The 20935-nt window shown below is 35.3% G+C and overlaps 1 protein-coding gene across 13 annotated transcripts in view; it reads left to right on the top strand.

Annotated features, from left to right (window-relative positions):
• Positions 1-20935, top strand: part of Ank2 (ankyrin 2) — a 652896-nt gene that overhangs the window by 574292 nt on the left and 57669 nt on the right. For 11 of the 13 annotated variants that reach the window (XM_071614454.1, XM_071614457.1, XM_071614456.1 and 8 more), the window contains 4 exons: positions 1707-1779; positions 9701-9845; positions 16877-16979; positions 17521-17624. In XM_071614454.1, the coding sequence (XP_071470555.1) occupies positions 1707-1779; positions 9701-9845; positions 16877-16979; positions 17521-17624 (425 nt within the window). Of the gene's footprint in view, positions 1-1706; positions 1780-3042; positions 3097-9700; positions 9846-16876; positions 16980-17520; positions 17625-20935 lie in introns of all 13 variants that reach the window. The other 2 variants (XM_071614451.1, XM_071614452.1) reach the window with 1 other exon arrangement.

The raw sequence follows: 20935 nt of genomic DNA, 5'->3' as shown, positions 1-20935 counted from the left end.
GAATTCTTCATAAATATATTTGAAGTTCTCTGCTGCTTTTGGACGAGATCGGGCGCGTTCAGGGTGGTATGGCCACTCTCTGCTGCTTTTGGAAAGGAAAGAATTGGTGGTAGGATTATTATAGCCATTAAAACAATCTCTGATACCTATGTTGTGAAACCTAAAGAAAATATAGACAACTTATTCATTGTACTTCTGTGCTTTAGTTGAAGATTTTACTAATGTCATGGAATTTTCCTTTTAAAGTTCCCATGACTGCCAAGTGGTACACTTAATACATTTTAAATGGAGAAACTAGAGATATAGGTTTGAGACTCAGGAATATTTAGTGATATTTAGGTGACATTTAGTCATGAGATTTAGATTTTTATTCTTTTTTGTACATGTGTTTTATTTATTTATGTAAATTGTCAAAAATGGTACCTGTTAATGGTGCACAATGTGAAGCTTTGATGTGTATATACATTCTGGAATGGCTAAATCAAGCTAGTTTATATATCCATCATTCCATATACTTATCCTTTTTGGTGATGAGAATGCTTAAAATCTACTTCTTTGGCAATTTTCAAGAATACAACACATTGTTTCTATTGCTATAGTCACCATGTAATAAATCTCAAACTTACTATTCCTGTCTAACCGAAATTTTGTGTTCTTTCAACATCATCTCCCTAATCATCCTCATCTGGCCCACTCAGCCCCTGGTAACCACCATTCTACTCTCTGCTTCTATAAGTTGGACTATTTTAGATTCTTCATATAAGTAAGATCATGAGGTATTTGTCTTTCTATGCTGGATAATTTATTATTATTATTATTTTTAATCACTGTAGTGTCTTAGGTGTTTAGCATGATTATTATGCAATCTGCACTCAAAATGTTTCATGAGTACATGAGTGCCTGAAACTTCAGAGGACCATGAGAGGTGGCACACACACCTAGTGACTAGGGAGGCTGAGGCCAGAGGATGGCAAATTTGAAGCCAGCCTCGGCAACTTGGTGAGACCCTGTTTCAAAAAATAAAAAGGGTTGGGGATATAGCTCAGTGCTAAAGCACCCCTGGTTCAGTCCCCAGTACCAAATAAATAAATAAATAGGTCTCAACCTTATGCCACACATCAGGAGGGAAAGGCAGTACATCTGACCACTCTGGGTGCTATCTTGGAAGGCAGATAAAGAACATACCAGAATTGTGGTGAAATACAGAGAATTTGACTGATTCTCTACCGTTGATCTTCTAATCCAGAAAGGACATGTCACATTATCTGCTCAAGTTAATTTATGTGGCTCACATTGTTTACAACTTCCTTTCCCAAGGCTTTGCTTTTAATAAAGTGCATGTTTTCATTGCTTCCTTTTAAAGCTTTTCTAGAAACGTCACTTAGTTCATTTTAGAGAAGCCTTGAAAGCATTAATGTGCTTTCTCAGTATGACTAATTATTAACGCTATCACTAAAGAATTTACTTTTTAAATGAGAACTCAAATAATAAACCTTCTCTTGCATAATTTCACTGCAAAGATCATTTTTCTTCTGAAGGAACAGATGAGTTTTCACAGGAAAGAGAGGTTTCCACAGGGTACACTTGGATAAGATGGGGCATTTGGGCCTGATGCTGCTATCGAGTATGATCCATTCCATTGTTCTTTGCATCTTCTGTTTGATTTTTTTTTTAACTTGAAGTCCTAATGATTTTTGTCTTTTCAGACCATCACAGAGAAACACAAGTTAAATGTTCCTGAAACGATGACCGAGGTTCTTGACGTTTCTGATGAAGAAGGTAAGACTTATTTGAACTGCTATGACATCTGTCACATTATCACACAGAGACCAACCCAGTGCTGGGGATGGCCACCTCTTAACACTTAGATTTAACATTCAAAGTTCTTTCTACATCTTGTTTCAATATGTTTACTTCTGCCACTGTGGGGGAGCAGGGAGGAAAGACTGATCAGTCTATTTTCTCCTTTCATTGTTTTTAATATATGTATTAAATGACAGTTGGCAGAAAGTGGAAAGAAACAAAACTGGTCATGCTTTAAAAGAGCTACCTGGTAATACAATTATTAATAATGTGTATTTTAATTATGTTAAAATATTTTTTATTCAAGTGCCTTAAAGTCTTTAAAGTATTCTTCATTAATGATATATTAAGAAATCTCTGCTTTCTGATTGATTCAAATGTACAGAACAAATATTAAATCCAGAGGAAAAGAGCCATAGTGAAGGCTTAAAAATAGCACTGCAGCAAATGGTATGAATCCAACATAAATAAGCAGCTCTTTAAGTAAAAAAAGATGCATCTTATAGTTTTAAAGTTGATAAAAATTATCTAAGGCAGTAGATTGCAAAGTCCTAGGAAGCTCATTTTTCTAAAAGGCGTCCTAGGATCTGCCTAGGGTAAGTTTGAGGCATCTTGCCAGAGCTGGAGTTCTGGCCCCTCTACTTCAAACCAGAAAGTCGACTTTGTTTTATATTTTGAATTTTCATATAATAGTCCACTTGAATAAAAAAAAATCTGCTACTAAAAAATCACAAAGGCAGTTTATAAAGTATGTAACCTAGCCTCAATGGTGCCACTGTTGGTCATATGTACATGATTGAAAAATCATTGCCAAATGTTTATACATGAAAAATGTATATGTTTGAAAATTATTGCCTTAAAAGGTGGTACTAGGCTTAATACTATAGTTTTATGAAGAAATACTAAAGCATTTTTTAGGTTCATCAACATAAAATCAGGTAAAACTTTAATTGTGATATTTTTCTTTGGAACCAATTTGTTATATCACCTATTGACTGATAGGTATTGAGTTGTCTCAATTTATAAAAGAATCAGGACGGACAAGAATGAACAAATGTTGGGTAAATACATTATTATAAGTAAGTTAAAAAGTATTGTCAAAGTTATCAGATGCACATATTTATCATAATTTTGTGTTCTATCCTTATACTTTATGAACTAATTTTCCAGTATCCATGTATGCATACCATATTTTGTTTTGAGGATCATCTTTCTCATCTTCACTTCTATGTTGTACAGCTTTAAAACAGTTTGGGGACCATTTTGTTGATGGGGAAACACTTAGTGATTCAGGTACCATTAGAGGAACTTGGAGTGTAAGCTTTTCTTTGCTTTTGTTTTTTTCTTAAATGGATAAAAACAACTTGCTTAATATTTAAATCTGTGTGCCTGTTACTAATGTTTCTTTTGAAATAGCATGTGTAATATGGGTGGAATTGTATATGTGTGCTTATGAGTGTGTGGATTTTATTAACCTAGAAGCTTAAAGCTGTAAATAGTTTATGCTTTCAATGATTTTGCAACTACTATTGAGACTTACTAACATAACTTTATCTGATGATATTATATAAATATTTTTCTCAAACTAATATCTTTTCATAGGATATAAATTTAGAGAAGAAGTAATCCTTTGCTAAACTGATACTAAACTAGCATGATCATGTTAAAAATATGTTATTAGTTACTAACTAAGCTATCAGCTAAGACTGCTTGTAATGAATACAATTCACATCATCCTTCTTGGATGAAGACATACTTCAAGTTTGGTAAGAGAAAATATTAAATTAGGAGCTGGGTATAGTAGCAAGAGCCTATACTATAGCCCCAACCACTGGGGAAGCTGAGGCAGGAGGATTACTGGAGCCCAGGAGTTCATCAACTATGTAATATAGCAAGACCCTGGCTCTTAAAAAGTACAAGTATATATAATATATATTAATTTTTACTATATAAATTAGTGATTGAAAAAAAACTAAAAATTAAAAAAATATTTTAAATAATGTCATTTTTTTAAAAAGTTAAGAATGGAGATAAATGAACCCTTAAAATTATTTAGGGTAAACTTGGCATTTAGGGGAAAAAAATGAATGTTATAGATATTCTATAGCTAGAAATTTCAAAAGTACATGTGGTACTATTTTAATGCAACCCTACTAAATGAAAATCTAAATTTCTAACATGAAAAAAATAATGATTATTTGATTTAAAAATAACTTTATTTACAAAATAATTGTTAAAGAATTCCATTAGCTAGTGCATTTAAAGCATATATTATTGGATCTTTAGAAATTTCGTTTATATGAAACAGCCTCTCAGACTGCACAATAAGGTCTAGCTATAACATGTAATTAAAAAAATTAAAACCATTATCTATTAAAAATTATTAGGTATAAGAACTGTTGATTTGAGAAGCATATTGGCTAATAATCAAGAAAGTCTCTTTAGTAAGAAAAAATTTCCATTTTTAATAATAGCCCAAAACTTAGTAACTTTTTATTCCTAGCAGGCAATTCAAGTTGAATAATTTTTATATAAAGGACATATTAGAGTATTATAAACTAACTTTTTCATTCAGGGAAAGTATAAAGAGAGTTGGCTTTGACATTGCCAACTCTTTAATGTTTTGCACAATTAAAATGTTTTCATGGAACCTGACATCACCCACGTGGACATATTGCATCCACATGTGTTTGGAAAGAACTATCCAATTTCATTTTTGCTACAGCATCTATTATTTTAATAGTAGTAACACTGTACTACAAAACCAAAGAGTAGTCAAGACAAATACAGATGTCTTCTAAGACTAACTTGCTATTTATTATAGCAATCAGCATTATCCGTCCATGAATCTATGAACAAGTAGTGAATGTGAAATTTTATGGTGGAAAGGTCTATAACTGGTACTATGGGGGAATCAAAGGTGAATATGGGGTATGCCTTTGAGAAGCATGAATGGAGAGATAATGTATAAAAGAAGTATAATTTAGGGCAACATGTCAGGTTTTCATATTTGCTTGGCAGGATGGAGATACTTAGCAATTTCATAGATGATAGATGAATAAGAGAGTAATTTGGGTTTTAGGGAGTGAAGAAGGGATAGTGTGAAAGTCCCAAGATGCGAAAAGTGCAAAAGAGACGTAGAGTGGTCAAGTAATACAGTCAATTGATTTGGCTGATGCATAAAAAATGGGGTCAGTTGTGGAGTGTTTGAATTCTTAACTGAAAAGTGTGGGAAAATTAAGATACCTTAAAATGTCATTTAAATCTGTTAATCCAATTAAATCTGTTAATTAAATCAAATTAAATCTGTTAATCCAACAGGGGTCCACAGAAGGCATGTACTAAGAATCTGGAAAGAAACAGATATCAAAGGAGAGACAAATAATTTATTGAAGCATTTAGATGTGTTATCTTATTTAACCCCCACAGCATCCCTGTGAGAGAGGCTATAGATTTCCCCCATATTTTTTTTTTTTTCAGGTGAGGACAGGCTTATCTGCAGGTGAGGAGAATAAGCCTTAGAGACATTAAGTAGTTTGTTCAGTGGCACACAGCTATTAAGTGGTAATAGAATCTAAATAGTAGTAGAATCTAAATCTAACATGAAAACTGTTGTAACAGCTTGGTTGTGTTAGAAAGAACATCTTCATGGAGGAGCATGGCAGGAAATACAAGAAGAGGACAGAAGTGGGAAGGGAATTATAATGTCCAGACTTCATTGAAGCTGTAATGTAATCCTCGACATCTCCTAGAATCATGTGCTGATTCCTGTCTTTGCTGACTCAGCTCCATAGCCATAAGCTGTAAGTGGGAGCTGAGGAGTTATAACACTAGTGCAGTGGGGAAAAAAAAAAAAATGATCCAACAGTTGAGAACTCCAGCATGGCAGAGCATTGTATGAAATACCGAGGCTCCATCTGCTTCTGCTTTGACACACTTCACTTCTATTGTGAACACTTGACACTTAGTGAAGCCCTTATCTCAGAATTTGGTCTTTTCCCCATATATCAACAGCAATGATAATTTGAATGGGAGGGAGCTTAGTGACATTTCAGATAATCATCTTCTTCCCAGCATCAAGAGAGGTTGTCAGAGGGGAGGACTCTTGTGACCATTCCATTTTATCTTAATTTGTGTCTATGCTCTTCAGATCTGTGTCCTACAGAGGCTGGTTATTTTAGTTGGGTTTATGTGATTGTGATCAAAAGGCCCAACAAGAAAATCTTAGAGAAGGAAAAGTTTATGTTGGCTCAGTTTCAGAGGTTCAGTCCCTGGTCATCTGAGTCCATGGCTCTGGAACCCAAGGTGAGACAGAACATCATAGAGGAAGGATGTGGCACAAGGAAGCAGCTCAGGATGTGACAACTAGGAAGCAGAGAGCACTGCTCACTAGAGACAAAATATAACCCCCAAAGCACACCCCCAGTGGTCCACTTCCTCCAGCCTCACCCTGCCTGCCTACAGTTACCACCCACTTAATCCACATCAGAGGATTAATCCACTGATTAGTTTACAGCTGTCATAATCTTTTCACCTCTGAACATCTTACATTGCCTCCCCTATGAGTTTATGGGGGACATCTCATATCTATACCATAACACTGTTCATGGTTAAATTCCACTATCACTATGGAATCTTGTAGTTTCCAGCTATCAAAACTTCAACTCTGCTGTGATACACTGATGCTTTTACGGTTAATAGGAAAGCGTTGTCACAACATTGTTTGGAAAGAATTGGAGAACACAACAAAGAAAAGTAATTCATAAACCTGGGAGTCATCATTTCATTAAGTGAGGAAGTAGGTAATGAGGGGGAGGTGTCATCCTGAGTATAGGCAACAGTAAGGAAATTTATATAAGGTTTATTATATGATGGAATAAAATAGGTTTGACTATTTTACATTAAGTAAGTAAGCTGATAAAAGGAAGTATGTTGGTGTATAATAATCCTTTCACAAGCTAAGTTACGTAAAAGTTTTTCCAAGTATACTGGAAGTCTACTTAAATAAGAGCTAAATGTATTAAATCAAGCTATTGTTTTAAAACACTCATCCCCACAGACCTGATCACCTTGGGCAAAGAAGTAGTTGTTTTGTTTGCTCATATATGGAATTTGCAAAGAAGTATGGTGGTTAGGGGTGGGATAGGTAAAGAAGATGAGTTCTGTTTGGGACAAGCTAAATCTGAGTTGCTTGTAGGAATTTCAGTGCCCCAAACTAGGATTAGGACACAATTTCCATTGTGTAGATGTGGAGTTTTCGAGCAAGGTCTACGATGGATATAGATTTGTGTATAGATAATGTAAAGGGGGTCCTTGAACCATTCAATAATCTTAATAATGCATGATAATATATGACATAAGAAGAAAGATTAGATGGGAAATAGCAACATTTATGAGAAGTAGAAGCTTAGAAGAAAAACTCAAAGAGGTAAGGGGAAGACAAGGAGAGATTTATGTCAGAGAAATTAAGAAGAGTAATTTTCTAGAGAAAAAAAGCTTCTTTGAGTCATCTCTCTCTGAGACATAGTCATCATGATCATCATGATCAGAGAGAGAAAGCAGGAGGGAAAGAAGAAATACAGGGAATTGAAATAGAGTAATTGTGTTATATGCATTTGTGAATGTCAGAATAAACCCCACTATTATGTATGACTATAATACATTAATGAAATGTAGAAAATAAAATTTTTTTAAAACACTAAAAAAGATTAAAACAAACAAACAAAAAACCCTGTGATGTTATATACCTAAGGCCATCATAGGTGTCTCTAGAACTGTGAAGTGCTGGGCGTGGTGGCTTGGAAGTCAGAGGCAGGAGGATCGTGAGTTCAAAGCCAGCCTCAGTAGTTTAGCGAGGCTCTAAACAACTCAGTGAGTCCCTGTCTCTAATAAAATACAAAGTAGGGCTAGGAATGTGGCTTAGTGGTCTGGTCGAATGCCCCTGAGTTCAATCCCTGGTACCACCCCCCATCCCCCACCCTACTTCACTCCCCCCACCCCCACCCCACCAAAAAAGAAAAAAAAACTGTGAAGCTTCTTTGTGTGTGTGTATGTGTGTGTGTGTGTGTGTGTGTGTGTGTGTGTGTGTGTTTGTACTGGACATCAAACCTAGGGCTGCCTTACCACTGAGCTACATCCCCAGCCCTTTTTATCTTTATATATATATTTTTTTATTTTGAGATAGGGTTTCATTAATTTGCTTAGGGCTTTGTTAAGTTGCTGAGGCTGGCCTTGAACTTACAATCCTCTTGCCTCAACCTCCCAAGTTGCTGATATTACACGTGTGTGACACGTGGTTTTTAATAACACTAAACATAGCAGCTGTCAGATAGAAAGCACCATGACAAAACCTCAAAATGTAGAGAATGAGGGAGAATGCAAAGGAAATCAATGTCTCATTAACTCAGTATAATCAGAGGTTTTTAAATTTTATGCCTTGATTTGTTACTAGAGGCAAAAAAATTTGACGCATTTGATTAAAAATGTACTCTTAAGTGGCCTGCTTTCTGTCTTCTAACAAGATTCTGTATTCATAAGAGAGAAGACAAGGGTTGGATCCTGTGGTTCTTTTGCATAACCTTCAAGATGAAACCATGAAGCTGCATCTTGCGCCTGCCAGCTAGACTCTTTTCTCTTTCTTTCTCCCCTTTTCTTTCCATCACATTTTTTTAACCTTATTCTCTCCACAAACACATGACAAGAGGGAAAGATGGGTGGAATAAGGAAACTGGAAATTCAAGACCTATTTGAGTAAGGAGTTTTTGGTATTTTCTTTTCTTTTTTGGACTGGTGATTGAACCTAGGGGTGCTTAGCCATTGAGCCACATCCCAGCCCTTTTTATTTTTTATTGCTGAGACATGCCTCAAACTTGCCATCCTCCTGCCTCAGTCTTTCTGGATTGCTGGGATTACAGGCATGTGCCACCACACCCGGCTAATTTTCAAGAATTTTAAGAACCAAGAAATTAAAGCTTATTTTGAGTTGCTTTTGTTCCCCGTCACCACCGTGACTTCTGAGAGAGTGAACTGAGAACTGGCAGATTGGGAGAATCAAGTTGAAATGCAAAACCAAATTGATGTGGCAGAGGGAGGGGATGCCCTATTTGTGGATAATATTAGGAATGTTGTGTTAGAAAGCAAAGCAAAATTGCAGTGGATTCTTGGGGGTGGGATAGTAGAGTGGGGGAAAGAAAGAAAAAGAGAGTGAGAATGTACCAGATGACATTTGGCTTTTTGTCAAGCAATCCCCAATAGATAGCCTGTGTTATGTGACAGTTCTACAGTCTACCAACCCATCACTTTTTCACAAATAAGTGTGTATGTTGTCCTCTCAAACATTAGCAAAAGTCACTGAAAATAATTTAGGCTTGTACCCAAACTATATAGTGTGTTTTGTTAGACCTATTCTTAGAATTCATCTTAGATTTTTTTCTTACTTTATTCAAGTGTTCTTCCCCTAATGTATGCATTTTATTAATCCTATAAATTAATTATTCAACTTAAAATTTGTTTGAGAGGAATAGACATTTTTAAAGCATATTGTCAAATGTATGAAGAAACTATGTACAAAATTATTGAAAGTACAGATAGAAGCCAAGTAGTCTATGCATTGGATTAATTATTAAGCTAAACAATATAAGCTAAAAACCAGTTGTCTTGATAAAGCAAATTGACGGGCTTGAAAAGAATTATAAGTCAGGTAATTATTTATTCTTTATATATTTTAGTATGTTTTAGCCTCTTTCAAGTGTCTGCATGCCTCTGTGTTCTACTAGAGTGCAGTGTTTCATGTATGTCAGGGCTGTATATGGAATGCATTCTGCAATCACAATCATAATTTGTAGTTGATACTACATCCAACAAATAAATTCCTCCATCTTCCTCTGCTTGTTTCAAGGGGATGACACCATGACAGGTGATGGGGGAGAATACCTAAGGCCTGAGGACCTCAAAGAACTGGGTGATGACTCCCTACCCAGCAGTCAATTCCTGGACGGCATGAATTACCTGCGATACAGCTTGGAGGGGGGACGATCTGACAGGTATTCACGCAAAACTTGATGACCATTGAAAGTGTATGCAACACAATTTTTATGATGATAAAAAAGTAGATGCAATTATTGAACACTTAATGGGCACCTCACCATTTTCAGCAATTAGTATTTCATCTCATTCTGTTCTCTAACAACTTTAAGAAGTGTCCATTTGCTGGGCATGGTTGTGCATGCCTGTAATCCCAGTGGCTCAGGAGACTGAGGCAAGAGGATCGTGAGTTCAAAGCCAGCCTCAGCAATGGCAAGATGCTAAGCAGCTCAATGAGACCCTGTCTCTAAATAAAATACAAAATAGGGTTGGGGATGTGGCTCAGTGGTCCGGTGCCCCTGAGTTCAATCCCTGGTACCCCCACCCCGCAAAAAAGAAGTGTCCATTTTCAAGAACAGACACTGAGGCCAAGAGAAATTAAGTAATTTGGTAAAATCAAACAACTACTAAGAAGCAGAACTGTGATAAATAAGAGTCTTTAATGGTGGGTTTGATCATCTGCTACTTCTTTTCCTCTTGGTAAATTCAAAGGGCCATTTTGCATATAGAACCTCTTACCAAGTGGCATCTATAGATATCTCTTAATCCCTTTTTTTTTTTTTTTTGGTTAATCATATAGTTTCTGTGAACAAAAGTACATTATGAAGAATAATTAAAACGATTCAAAAGAAAACTGTGCCTGGAATTAGCTTTTTCATAAAACAAATAAACAAAACTGAATAGATCTTGGAAAAACTGAGGTATATTAGAAACTATCTGAGCAAAACCTTAAGGAGCCTCACTTTTATAGAAAAATCTGGAGGGCTGGGGCTATAGCTCAGAAGTAGAGTGCTTGCCTTGCACATGTAAAACACTGGGTTCAATCCTCAGCACCACACAAAAATAAAGATATTGCATCCATCTATAACTTTTAAAAAGTTTTAAAAAAGAAAGATCTGGAGAGGTTTATATAATATCTGAAATATATGCTCTGTGTTATTTTTGGTTATTACTGGTAAAACTCGTACTTGTTACTTTCTGAGGCAAGCTGATTAAGAACACTGGAGCTGGGTATGGTGGTACACACCTGTAATCCCAGTGACTTGGGAGACTGAGGCAGGAGGATCACAGTTCAAAGCCAGCCTCAGCAATTTAGCGAGGCCCTAAGCAATTCAGTGAGACCCTGTCTCTAAATAAAATACAAAGAAGGACTGGGGATGTGGCTCAGTGGATAAGTGCACATGGATTCATTCCCCAGTACCAAAAACAAACAAAAAAATCTGGAATACCTCATCAAAAGCATGACTACTAATTTAGGTCAAGCATATCGTTGTCCATGTAGTTCTATTTCCTAATCAAGACTCTCATGTTTCTTCCTATCTGTCTGTCTGTCTATATATCTATTTATTTATCATGGTACTGAGGATTGAAACCAGGGGTACTCTACCACCTGGTTTATATATTTTATATATATATTTATATTTTATACCCCTAGCCCATTTATTTTATTTTGAGACAGGGTCTCATTAAATTGCTGTGGGTCTTGCTAAGTTTCTGAAGGTGCTCTTTAACTTGCAATCCTCCTAAATCAGTCTTCCGTGTGGCTGGGATTACAGATATGCATCCCCCACCTGGCTTTGTCTATTACTTTAATGTTGCTTCTGTTCTAAGCTATTTTATGAATAGTCCATATATTTACAGTTTAAGAAATAATTACACTAAAGAGTAGTCAATTCTAAGGAAACAACTGGCAAAACTGAGTTTTTCTTGGGCTTTTTCTTTGAATATCAGTGCTTTCTACCTTTTTTTTTTTAAATTAACATTCCAATGGGGATACAATAAAATGCATTTGTTTCAGGCTTTGTGGTAAGGACTGAAGGTGCCAACATGATTAAGATATGCTTGCTAAACTCATAGCCTAACAGGGTGGGAGACAGTAGATTAGCAGTAGACAAAGAGGGCCACTGGAGCCCTGTGGCTTGAGCTGCCTGGAGAAGAGCCCAAACTGAGATGCAATGATGATAATGATGATGGGGAAAGGTAGGCTGGGCACCTGAAGCCTTAATAGGTCACAGGCAAAGGCTCACAATGTGTGTGAACAACAAAGAAGTGTAGCATTTCTAGAGAATAAGTGTAAAAGAGGAATCATATTTATATTTTTAGAGGACTCCTTCTACTAATGAGATGGAGGATGAATTTTAGAGGAGAGTTGTTTATCTGAAGGACTAGATCTCTCAGTTGTAGTCACCTGAGAACCTACTGCAGGGTTATTAACCATGATTGTTATGGAGGGCTTCAACTCTAACCTTTGAGATGGTCATGGAGGGAATTAAAGCAATGAAAAATCTAAGACATATCTCAGAATATGTCTTAGCCAGAATATGAACTAGCCAGATTTGGTGATGGATTTCATGGGGTGGTTGAAGTGGTTGGTAAGTTGACTGCTTGGCCTTAGTGGCTTAGATACAGGATGGACCTTGGGATCAGGATACAGAAGGAGGAGCCCATTGGGAGATTGTGGGGGGGATGATGGGGGTCAGTATATCATACATTAATTGGAACACATTTTGAAACATTGATAGATTTGGAACTTATAACCTGAGATTCTTAGAATTTCAATAAAAGGAGAATTAGGAGATGTTTATAGTTGTGCATCACTTCATCATAATTATGAAAAACTATATTACTATAAGCCAGAAAAATCTTTATTTTCAGCATAGTCTCTTTTATTAAAAATACATACTTCATTCAGTCATTTTCCCTTCTTTTAAAAGTGCTTTAACCTGAGAAAGAATGTAGAATATATGTTCTATAAAACAGGGGTGGATGGTTTGATACCTCTCCTTAAACTGAATTCTTATTAGCATGTAAAGACAGGGACAGGAAGCAAACCAACACATGATTGTCCTTCAGGTCCACATGTGCCTATCTAGAGTCCCAGATGTGTTCACAGTCTCTTAAATGGAACCATAGGCAGCATCTCATTTTCATGGTTTTCTTGTTCATTTTACTTTCTTTAATTTTTAAAATTTTGCTCAGGCAATTCAATATCAGTCACCTTTTTTTTGGTAACCATTTTTCCCTTTCATTATTTCTTTATTTGGTATGCTCTCAATAGTACCATGCCCAGGTAGGTATTACACAGCATGAGAACATGGCCTTCCTGGTTTCATCCACATCTCCCTGCTCACTGCTCAATGTGTGTGTATGTGTGTATATGTATGTTGGCAAGAGGTGCTTATATTCTAGAATTATGGATCTATTCTCGAAGTAGGATTTTTTTGGACTAAATTGAAAAACTGTTTGAGCTAGAGAGATGAATCTATTACTGGAATAAAGTGAGCTACAGACCCAAGTGTGACTTTAACTGTCACAGCTCCACCTTGTGGTTGACAAAACATGAACATAGCTTCCTCTAAACTAACCCAATCAGCTTGTGTGTGCTTGGAGAAGACAGAAAAAGGATTATGATGCCTAAAATAAACAGAGATGCAAAATAATAAAAAATACGCAATTTAATTTATGTTGAAAAAAAACCCAGATAAGCCTTGAGGAGTTAGATTTTGCTTCCACTTTATTTTATTAGTGCTTACAAATTTTAAATTCTGTCCAAATCCAATATAAAACACCAAATAACAATGAACTGCAGAAGCTTCTCCATTTATTAAAGCAAGCAAATTAGATTTTTTGGATATTCACTTGTTAAATAAGGTTTGAAATTCCACAAATCAAATGTCTAATAAATATTGTAGTTTACTAAGAGTAATTATTACAATTTTCAGTGAACTTATACTTTCATATTAGCAAATATGAAAGCAATTTCACCATAGTGAAAAAAGTATAAATTGAATCCATAGCAAATTCTTGGCAACCAGAATGGACAGTAAAAATGTACCCTTCTATGGAGATATAATTATATATATGTTTTAACTGAACAGAGGCCCTCTGACTTAATGGAAAAAAGAGGAATCCTATTGCAAAATACTGAAACTTGTCTGTAATGTTTTAAATACATTAAAACAATTTAATTTAAAAAAAAAATAAATCAAGTCCCTGGACAATTTCTGATCCAGGGACTTGACTTATTTCAGAGCTTTGTGCTAGTTATTCAGAGAAAATAATTTTTCTGTCCTTAGACTATTCCAATCATAGTCATTTCATTTAAAGAGATTCTATAACAGCATAAAAACAAAACAATTAGAACCTATAAACATTCATTAAATAACCAATTAGTATAGCAGAGGGCAGTAAACAGAGTGAGCTAGAATAAAATTCTTACACAGAAATACTTAGAGACACGTTTCATCTTCCTCATTTTGCCACATTCTCTCTGTCCAATTTTTCTCATTCTGTCCACATATCCTAACATTTTGCCTTCTTTACCCATGTCATTTTGTCTCCTTTATCCTTCTTCCTGTCTTTTAGGAAAGACAAAAAAAAATTATAACAAGAACAGCAGCAGTATCTCTTTACTCTTCCCAGTTCAAAACCAATTGAGAGACCCAGTTATCAGGTAACTGGATATCAAAAATCCACCTCAAATACTGATATCAAGTGCTGATGTGGCTTTATATTCACAGCCCAGTGGGATCTTTCGTACCACATCCCTGAAACAGACAGATGAGTTTACCTCGTCAACACCACTCCTTGAGAGTGACAATTGAGACCTGGTGACTTTTTTGAAAATTTAGACAGGTATAATGCTGACAGGCATGTCACTAGGTTTTACTTAGGGTAGCTTTATTTACCATTCAGTTTGCCCCCATCCAGCTAAATTCCATTTACCCTTGAGACCAGTGTTTCTGCTATTCTTGTGCTGCATTCAAGGGTTGGTTTTGCCTAGTGACAGTAAAAAGTTACCCTTCCATGGAGAAGGGTAAATGTTTTCTCTATGATCAGACTAGTTCTAGTCATGGACTGTGTGCCTCTTGTTCCTTTTGTAGTGTTGATGAATATACATCGAGCAACTTTAAATGTATAAAGTCAAAATCTGAATCTTTTAAATCTAAAGTTTTGGATAGAGATTATGTAATTAACAAATCTCAGCCCAATAGAAACCCCTTGATGGGGGAAGGCAGTTGAACCCATAGACAACCCATGTCATTTTTATGGGTTGGTTCCTCTGCTGTTTTCCCTTTCTTGGCTAACTTCAAAACAAAGTTGAGAAGAATAGTATTTTGGAACTGCTTATCTAGCACTGTCTGGTACAAAATACATCCAAGTGGATCTTTTCTATCTCTGGGGTTTAAAGCAGGCAGGAGTTGGGATGGGGGGGGGGGGTTGTTCATTCCACCAATTGAGAAAAGCATTTTCTGAGATTAAAGACCCCTTTCTCAATAATTTAATCTCTGTCCCAACTTCAAATTCAAGATCAAGTGAAGACTAATCACAGCAGCCTATAGCCTGTTGATGAAGTACACCATCAAAAGCCAACAACACAACTCTAAGCCAGATGTAAAATATGCTGTCTCCAGCTGCTGGGATTTAAAACCCTAAAGCAGGGGCAGCTTTAGCTTTGTCAGGAGACTCAATCTGCCTCCAAGAGCCTATTAAAAAATAAAAAGCTAATTCCCAAATTATATTAGATTTTATTTTATTATAAACCCATAGATTCATATAGGGATACATGCCTAGGTTCATATTATCAATTCCTTTGATTCATGTCACTCACCCTTTCAAGATTTGAGATTCATAAACCTACCTATAAAATAGGAGAGGAGAGGTCTTAGATTACTATGAATAACCTCTCAAGAGAGGATTTCTTCAAAGACAATTGTAGTTGTGATGTCTCATAAGGAGAATAGCATATGGCTTATATAATTAGATGTATTTTCAAAATTAAAATAATTCCTACTAATATATTTGCTACCTTGCCATTCAGTCCATAATTCTACTGTGCTTCACTGGTCAAATGCCAACTAGCTACAAGTAAATGAAAGTTTGCTTCTATCAATATTATGAGAATTGCATACCTTCTCTCCTCCCCGACTATGGGCTTTGGGCTAATATTTTGAATGCACGTCTTTAATTTATGGACTAAAGTCACATAATAAGCTATAGTATTTAAAACATCCAAATTAAGATATTTATTATATGCAACTGATTGAAGAATTAAATTGTCTATATGCAAATGTTAAGTTTTGTTTGAGTGTATAACTCAGAACTTTGAGCTGCAGATTTATCAAAAGTAGATCATTTTTCAAGGCCTAAATCCCATTTTGAAGCCCAACCTCAGTTTCATCAATGTCCATTAGCAATTTGTCTTTGTGCTGGCAAGCGTGTCTGTGCTCTGGGCTGGTGCTTAGAAACCGTTTCTTGTGCTCTTGCATCTCATCCCCACGGCAACCAACACTTCATTGGTGCTTCACTCACCACACGCAGGACACGCCAAGGGGACAGTGCTCTCCTTTGAAATAATAGCATTGTTGGAGTCACCAGAGAAAAACAGGAGGAACTGCACTTCCACAGGAAGCATGCATCTGACCTCAGTTCATTTCACTCTGTACCTTCCAGGGGAGTGGACCAACATTCAGTCATTCAGTTTAGAGAGGAAGAGAAAGAGGCATGCAGAGAATGGAAAATAATAAGCGAAAATGAAACCTGCGCTTTCGTTTTGTTCTTCTCTCTGAGGGGCTGCCTACTTTCCCTCTAAGATTTTTCTTAGTGGCAGGGAGATTAACATTTCACACAGATTGCAGCAGTTTATCCTAGAAGTAGTTCTTGTGTGACTTTCTTGTACTGGCAGCAAGTAAACTGCAGTTGCTGGTTTCAAAGATTTCTGGGAAGAAAATGAATCAGATTAAGAGTATCACATTTTAACTTCTGGATTCCCTTGTGCCTTGGTCATTGAGCAGTAGGAACCAGTCAAAGGAGGTGTTAGTTTAGCTGCTGGACAGAGAGGTAGGGCAACGCAGAGACCTTGTCCCCCTGGAAGTTGCACGGTTAGCTAATAGCACGCTTTTTTTCACTTCCCTGCTCGGCTCATCATTTCATCCTCCCAACCCTACTACTGCTGTTGGTATATCACCATGGCCTCCTGCCAACCTACCAGCCTTCGATCCTTCAGTTCCGACAGGTCTCACACTCTGAGCCATGCATCCTACCTGAGGGACAGTGCCATGATTGACGACACAGTTGTGATCCCCAGTCACCAGGTATGTGACCTTTTGCTTTTCTGTCTTTGCTTTCTGGATAGCTTTGAAACATTACCTGATGCTAGAAATGTCCTGAGAAAGCTTTTAATCTTAAAACAAAAAAAGCCTTAATTCAGTCGGCAATTTAGGATGCATATATGGTATAAGATGAGTAGTAGCTAGCTTAAAATTTATATATCTTTGAGTATTTAAAATTGATAGCTATGAGAAAAGGCTTACAGTTTATGCTGAAATATTCTTATTTAAAAATAGTTTTATTTTAGGTATGATTTTATCACTTTTGGTGGATAGGATAAAGGGAAATAGATGGACACTTAATCCCTTCAAAAAATTATACTAAAGTGATCTTATGTCAATAATATAATTTTAAAAGGGAATGCATTATAAAAGATTTCATTGTAAATGCATTGGTCTTATGTTCTTAAATGAAAATCTTTCCAGGAATCACCACCTCCTTGTGTTGCCATTTTAAAAATTTCACCCTATTTTACTTTAATTGAAGCAAAGTATTTTTATGAAATCCAAGGTTCTTTGTGTTTAGGTGTCAACCCTAGCCAAGGAGGCAGAAAGGAATTCTTATCGTCTAAGCTGGGGCACTGAGAATTTAGACAACGTGGCTCTTTCTTCCAGCCCTATTCATTCAGGGTGAGTAAATCAATATTATGTATCCAGATCAAGAGGTAAAAAAGAGATGAGAGTGAAAATAACAGCTTTGTCCAATAGCTGTAGCTGATGGCTCGCTCACAGTGCAGGTGACCTTCATCAAAACCTGTGAATAACATTGCTTTATCCAATCTATACAAATAGAATAGAAAAAAGGTTGAATTCAGCATAGGAAACGGATTATTGTTTTAAAATAACTAGCAGGACTGCGTCAAATAGCTTGCTAACTAACCAGAACATCCCAGTGGCCTCCTTTACAGAAGTTTGAATCACATAGATATGCAGATAAGTCCATTACTGCTTGAAGTAGGGATATAAATAAAAGGACAAGTTTGCATGCAACTGTAAGCTTCTCAGTTGTCTTTTTAGAGTCATCCAGAATAAGTATGAAACAATTTAAGCAATATTGTCTATTTATACTAACTCATTAAGAAGCAGGACTTGAGTCATACTTTCAAACATAAAATCATTCTTAAGGTGTAAGAATTCAATTAGGTATAATATAAATTCTTTAAGAAGTTTTAAATTGTAACATTATTCCAATTTTTTTAGTAGCTTTGAATATTGTGGTAATTTCATAATTATATATAAAATCCCCATATTTTATCATTTAATTACTTTTTAAAAAGCTCTACCCCTATTTTATTTAATTGCCAGTAATATTATGGTTTAAATTATTATCCCAAACTTTTTATTTATAATCCCCAGGGCTATTTGGAGTAGCAGATCTTTTCTTCTTTTACTCTAAGATAATTTCCTTTTAGGAAAGTATTCCATGGTATTGTAGTTAAACATTTTGAACTTCTTAGTCTAACCTTCTATGAAATAAAGACCATAGAATATAAAATTGGTTCTTTAGATATTCAAAACAATCATCACATTTTCTTTATTAAATAACAAAAGCTAGCTTCTGATAAAGGAATTGTATCGAGGAATAAAAAAAATTAAACCTAATCTAAATTTCCTTACATACTTTTAAGTATAAAATGAGATAACTAAAATCTCTCAGTTGTAAAATATTGGAAAACCATAACATTGCATTCTGCAACTAAGTTTCTCAACAATGATGTATAGGAAGGAAAAGAGGCATAGAACCAGAGGAATAAAAGATCATATGCAAGAATCCAGAAACTATATTAAGTATTTAAAATCCATATACACACTAGAGTGTGCAAAAGATTATAGTCACTACTACTTATGCAATCCCCATCCCATGTTCCAAATTTTTCACAAATTGCATCAGTTAAGCAAAACATATTCTGAATCCTCTAAATGACAATACCAACACAGTTCAATTTATAATGGTAATATTTGACTTGTTATTTTCATTAGGTAATTTACTATCTGTTAGTGTTTCTACTATAGTATTTGAACAAACCTAAAGCTACAGATGACTCTAAAAGCATGGCTGGTCTGGAAAATTTGGTTCCGAGTATTGTTGTATTTGAAAACTACCATGATATTAATGTATACGAATAATATTCCTCATACTGTATCATTTAACAATGATTTCTTGTAATCTTGTACACAAGATTCCTGAGCAGTAGTTTTTTTAAGGAACTGAGTTTCCATTTAATTCATTGGGTAAATTCCTAAACAACTTTAAAATCTGAAAATGGAAGAAAAAGAGTGCTTTTTTTTTTTTTTAATAAAGAGAAAGTAGTTTCTAATGCACATGTCACTGACTTGTGTATATAATGGTCTAATAGAGTTATGTTAGATTATTAAAAGATCCAGCTTCTACTAATAAGAAGTATTGGTGATTTTATTTTACCTCTATGGTTACGTTTTCAAAGACTGATGACCATGAGCAGAGGAGAATAGGTACAATATTTAGAGTTACTGGGGCTGGTATGTGGCTCAAGAGGTAGCATGCTCGCCTGGCATGCGCGGGTCGCTGGGTTCGATCCTCAGCACCACATAAAAATGAAATAAAGATGTTGTGTCCACCGAAAACTGAAAAATAAATATTAAAAAAATGTATCTCTCTCTCCTCTCTCTGTCTTAAAAAAAAAAACCATAGCATTGTATTCTAATACCAAGCTTCTCAATAATGATGAGTAAAAAGGAAAGTACTCCTAGAACCAGAGAATTGAATGATCATAGATAAGAATCAGAAACCATGTCCAAAATTCATTTTAAATATTGTTATTCCCAAAGTTTTGCTTTTGTAGTGATTCAATAGCCAGGAGCCATGAATTAAATGCCCACTTATGATGTTGTGCTACAAGATAATATGAATAATATGAGTCCATAAGATGATGATCTTTTAAAAGAACTTCATAAAAACATTTTGAAGATGGTTTTGCTGTGAAGGTCACATTACTCTAAGGAATAAAGTCTATTTTAAAAAAATGTGTTGAAGACATTTGCTCAAATAATGGAGTATTTGAAATGCAAGGAATCCAAGGCTGTTTTTCAGGTCACAACATGAAATGTTTATCCAAGTACTTATAGTGGTGATTTACTTGTTCATGTGTTTTATCACACCCTATGGTCTCTTTTAGATATATATATAGGCAAATTCTTTTGGATAAACAAAACTTTTTATAACTAGCCAAACAACCTGTTTTGTAGGATTGGATTTCTAGTCCATTAAACGTGTATACTTCTGTATGTCATCAAGTGTTGAAAATACAAGTGAACTATTTGAAAACATATGGAAAGTTTCCAAGAAAAGCAGATTCACAGGTAGAAGAGAAGTGAAGGGTAGAACCATAGAGTGGGATTTAACATTAGGTCCAGTGCAGAAGACTACAATCTCCAAAGCAGGGAATTAAGTTATTTTTTAAAAAAAAAGCACTAAGAATTCATTTGCTTAGTATTTTGTTACAGACTGGTAGGTAATTAATGTTTTCTATTTTGCCTTAGAGTTTATGCTGTTTGTCATTGAAGCTATATTTTAAATTATGCATTTTCTGTTTGCATTTCTTTTGTGGTAGCCCAAAATGTATTATCATTGTTCTAAAAGTTTTAGAAGTATGAATGAAAAAATTTTTGAGTCAAAATTATGTCCATCAAGTCAAATGTATATTTTTCATTATAATACCCCTTGACATGTCATAGCTTCTTGAACACTTAGACTTTAAGTGTTCCCATGAACCAATGTTCAATAATGCTACAAAATCTACATCCAGTGATTTTATAACATCTGCAGTTTCCTTAACTGGGAGTAGCTACAAAGCCCCCACACCTTGTCTTTCTTTCAGCATTTGCATAGAGCTGTCTCATTGTATTTCCATCTTTTTAAAATTTTTTTTTAGTGAATACTGTATTGGTATATAAGTTATATA

Source organism: Marmota flaviventris, chromosome 7 (assembly GCF_047511675.1).
Source record: "Marmota flaviventris isolate mMarFla1 chromosome 7, mMarFla1.hap1, whole genome shotgun sequence".
NCBI lineage: Eukaryota > Metazoa > Chordata > Mammalia > Rodentia > Sciuridae > Marmota > Marmota flaviventris.
The sequence above is the reverse complement of the archived record's forward strand: the minus strand, read 5'-3'. Positions and strand labels throughout refer to the sequence as shown.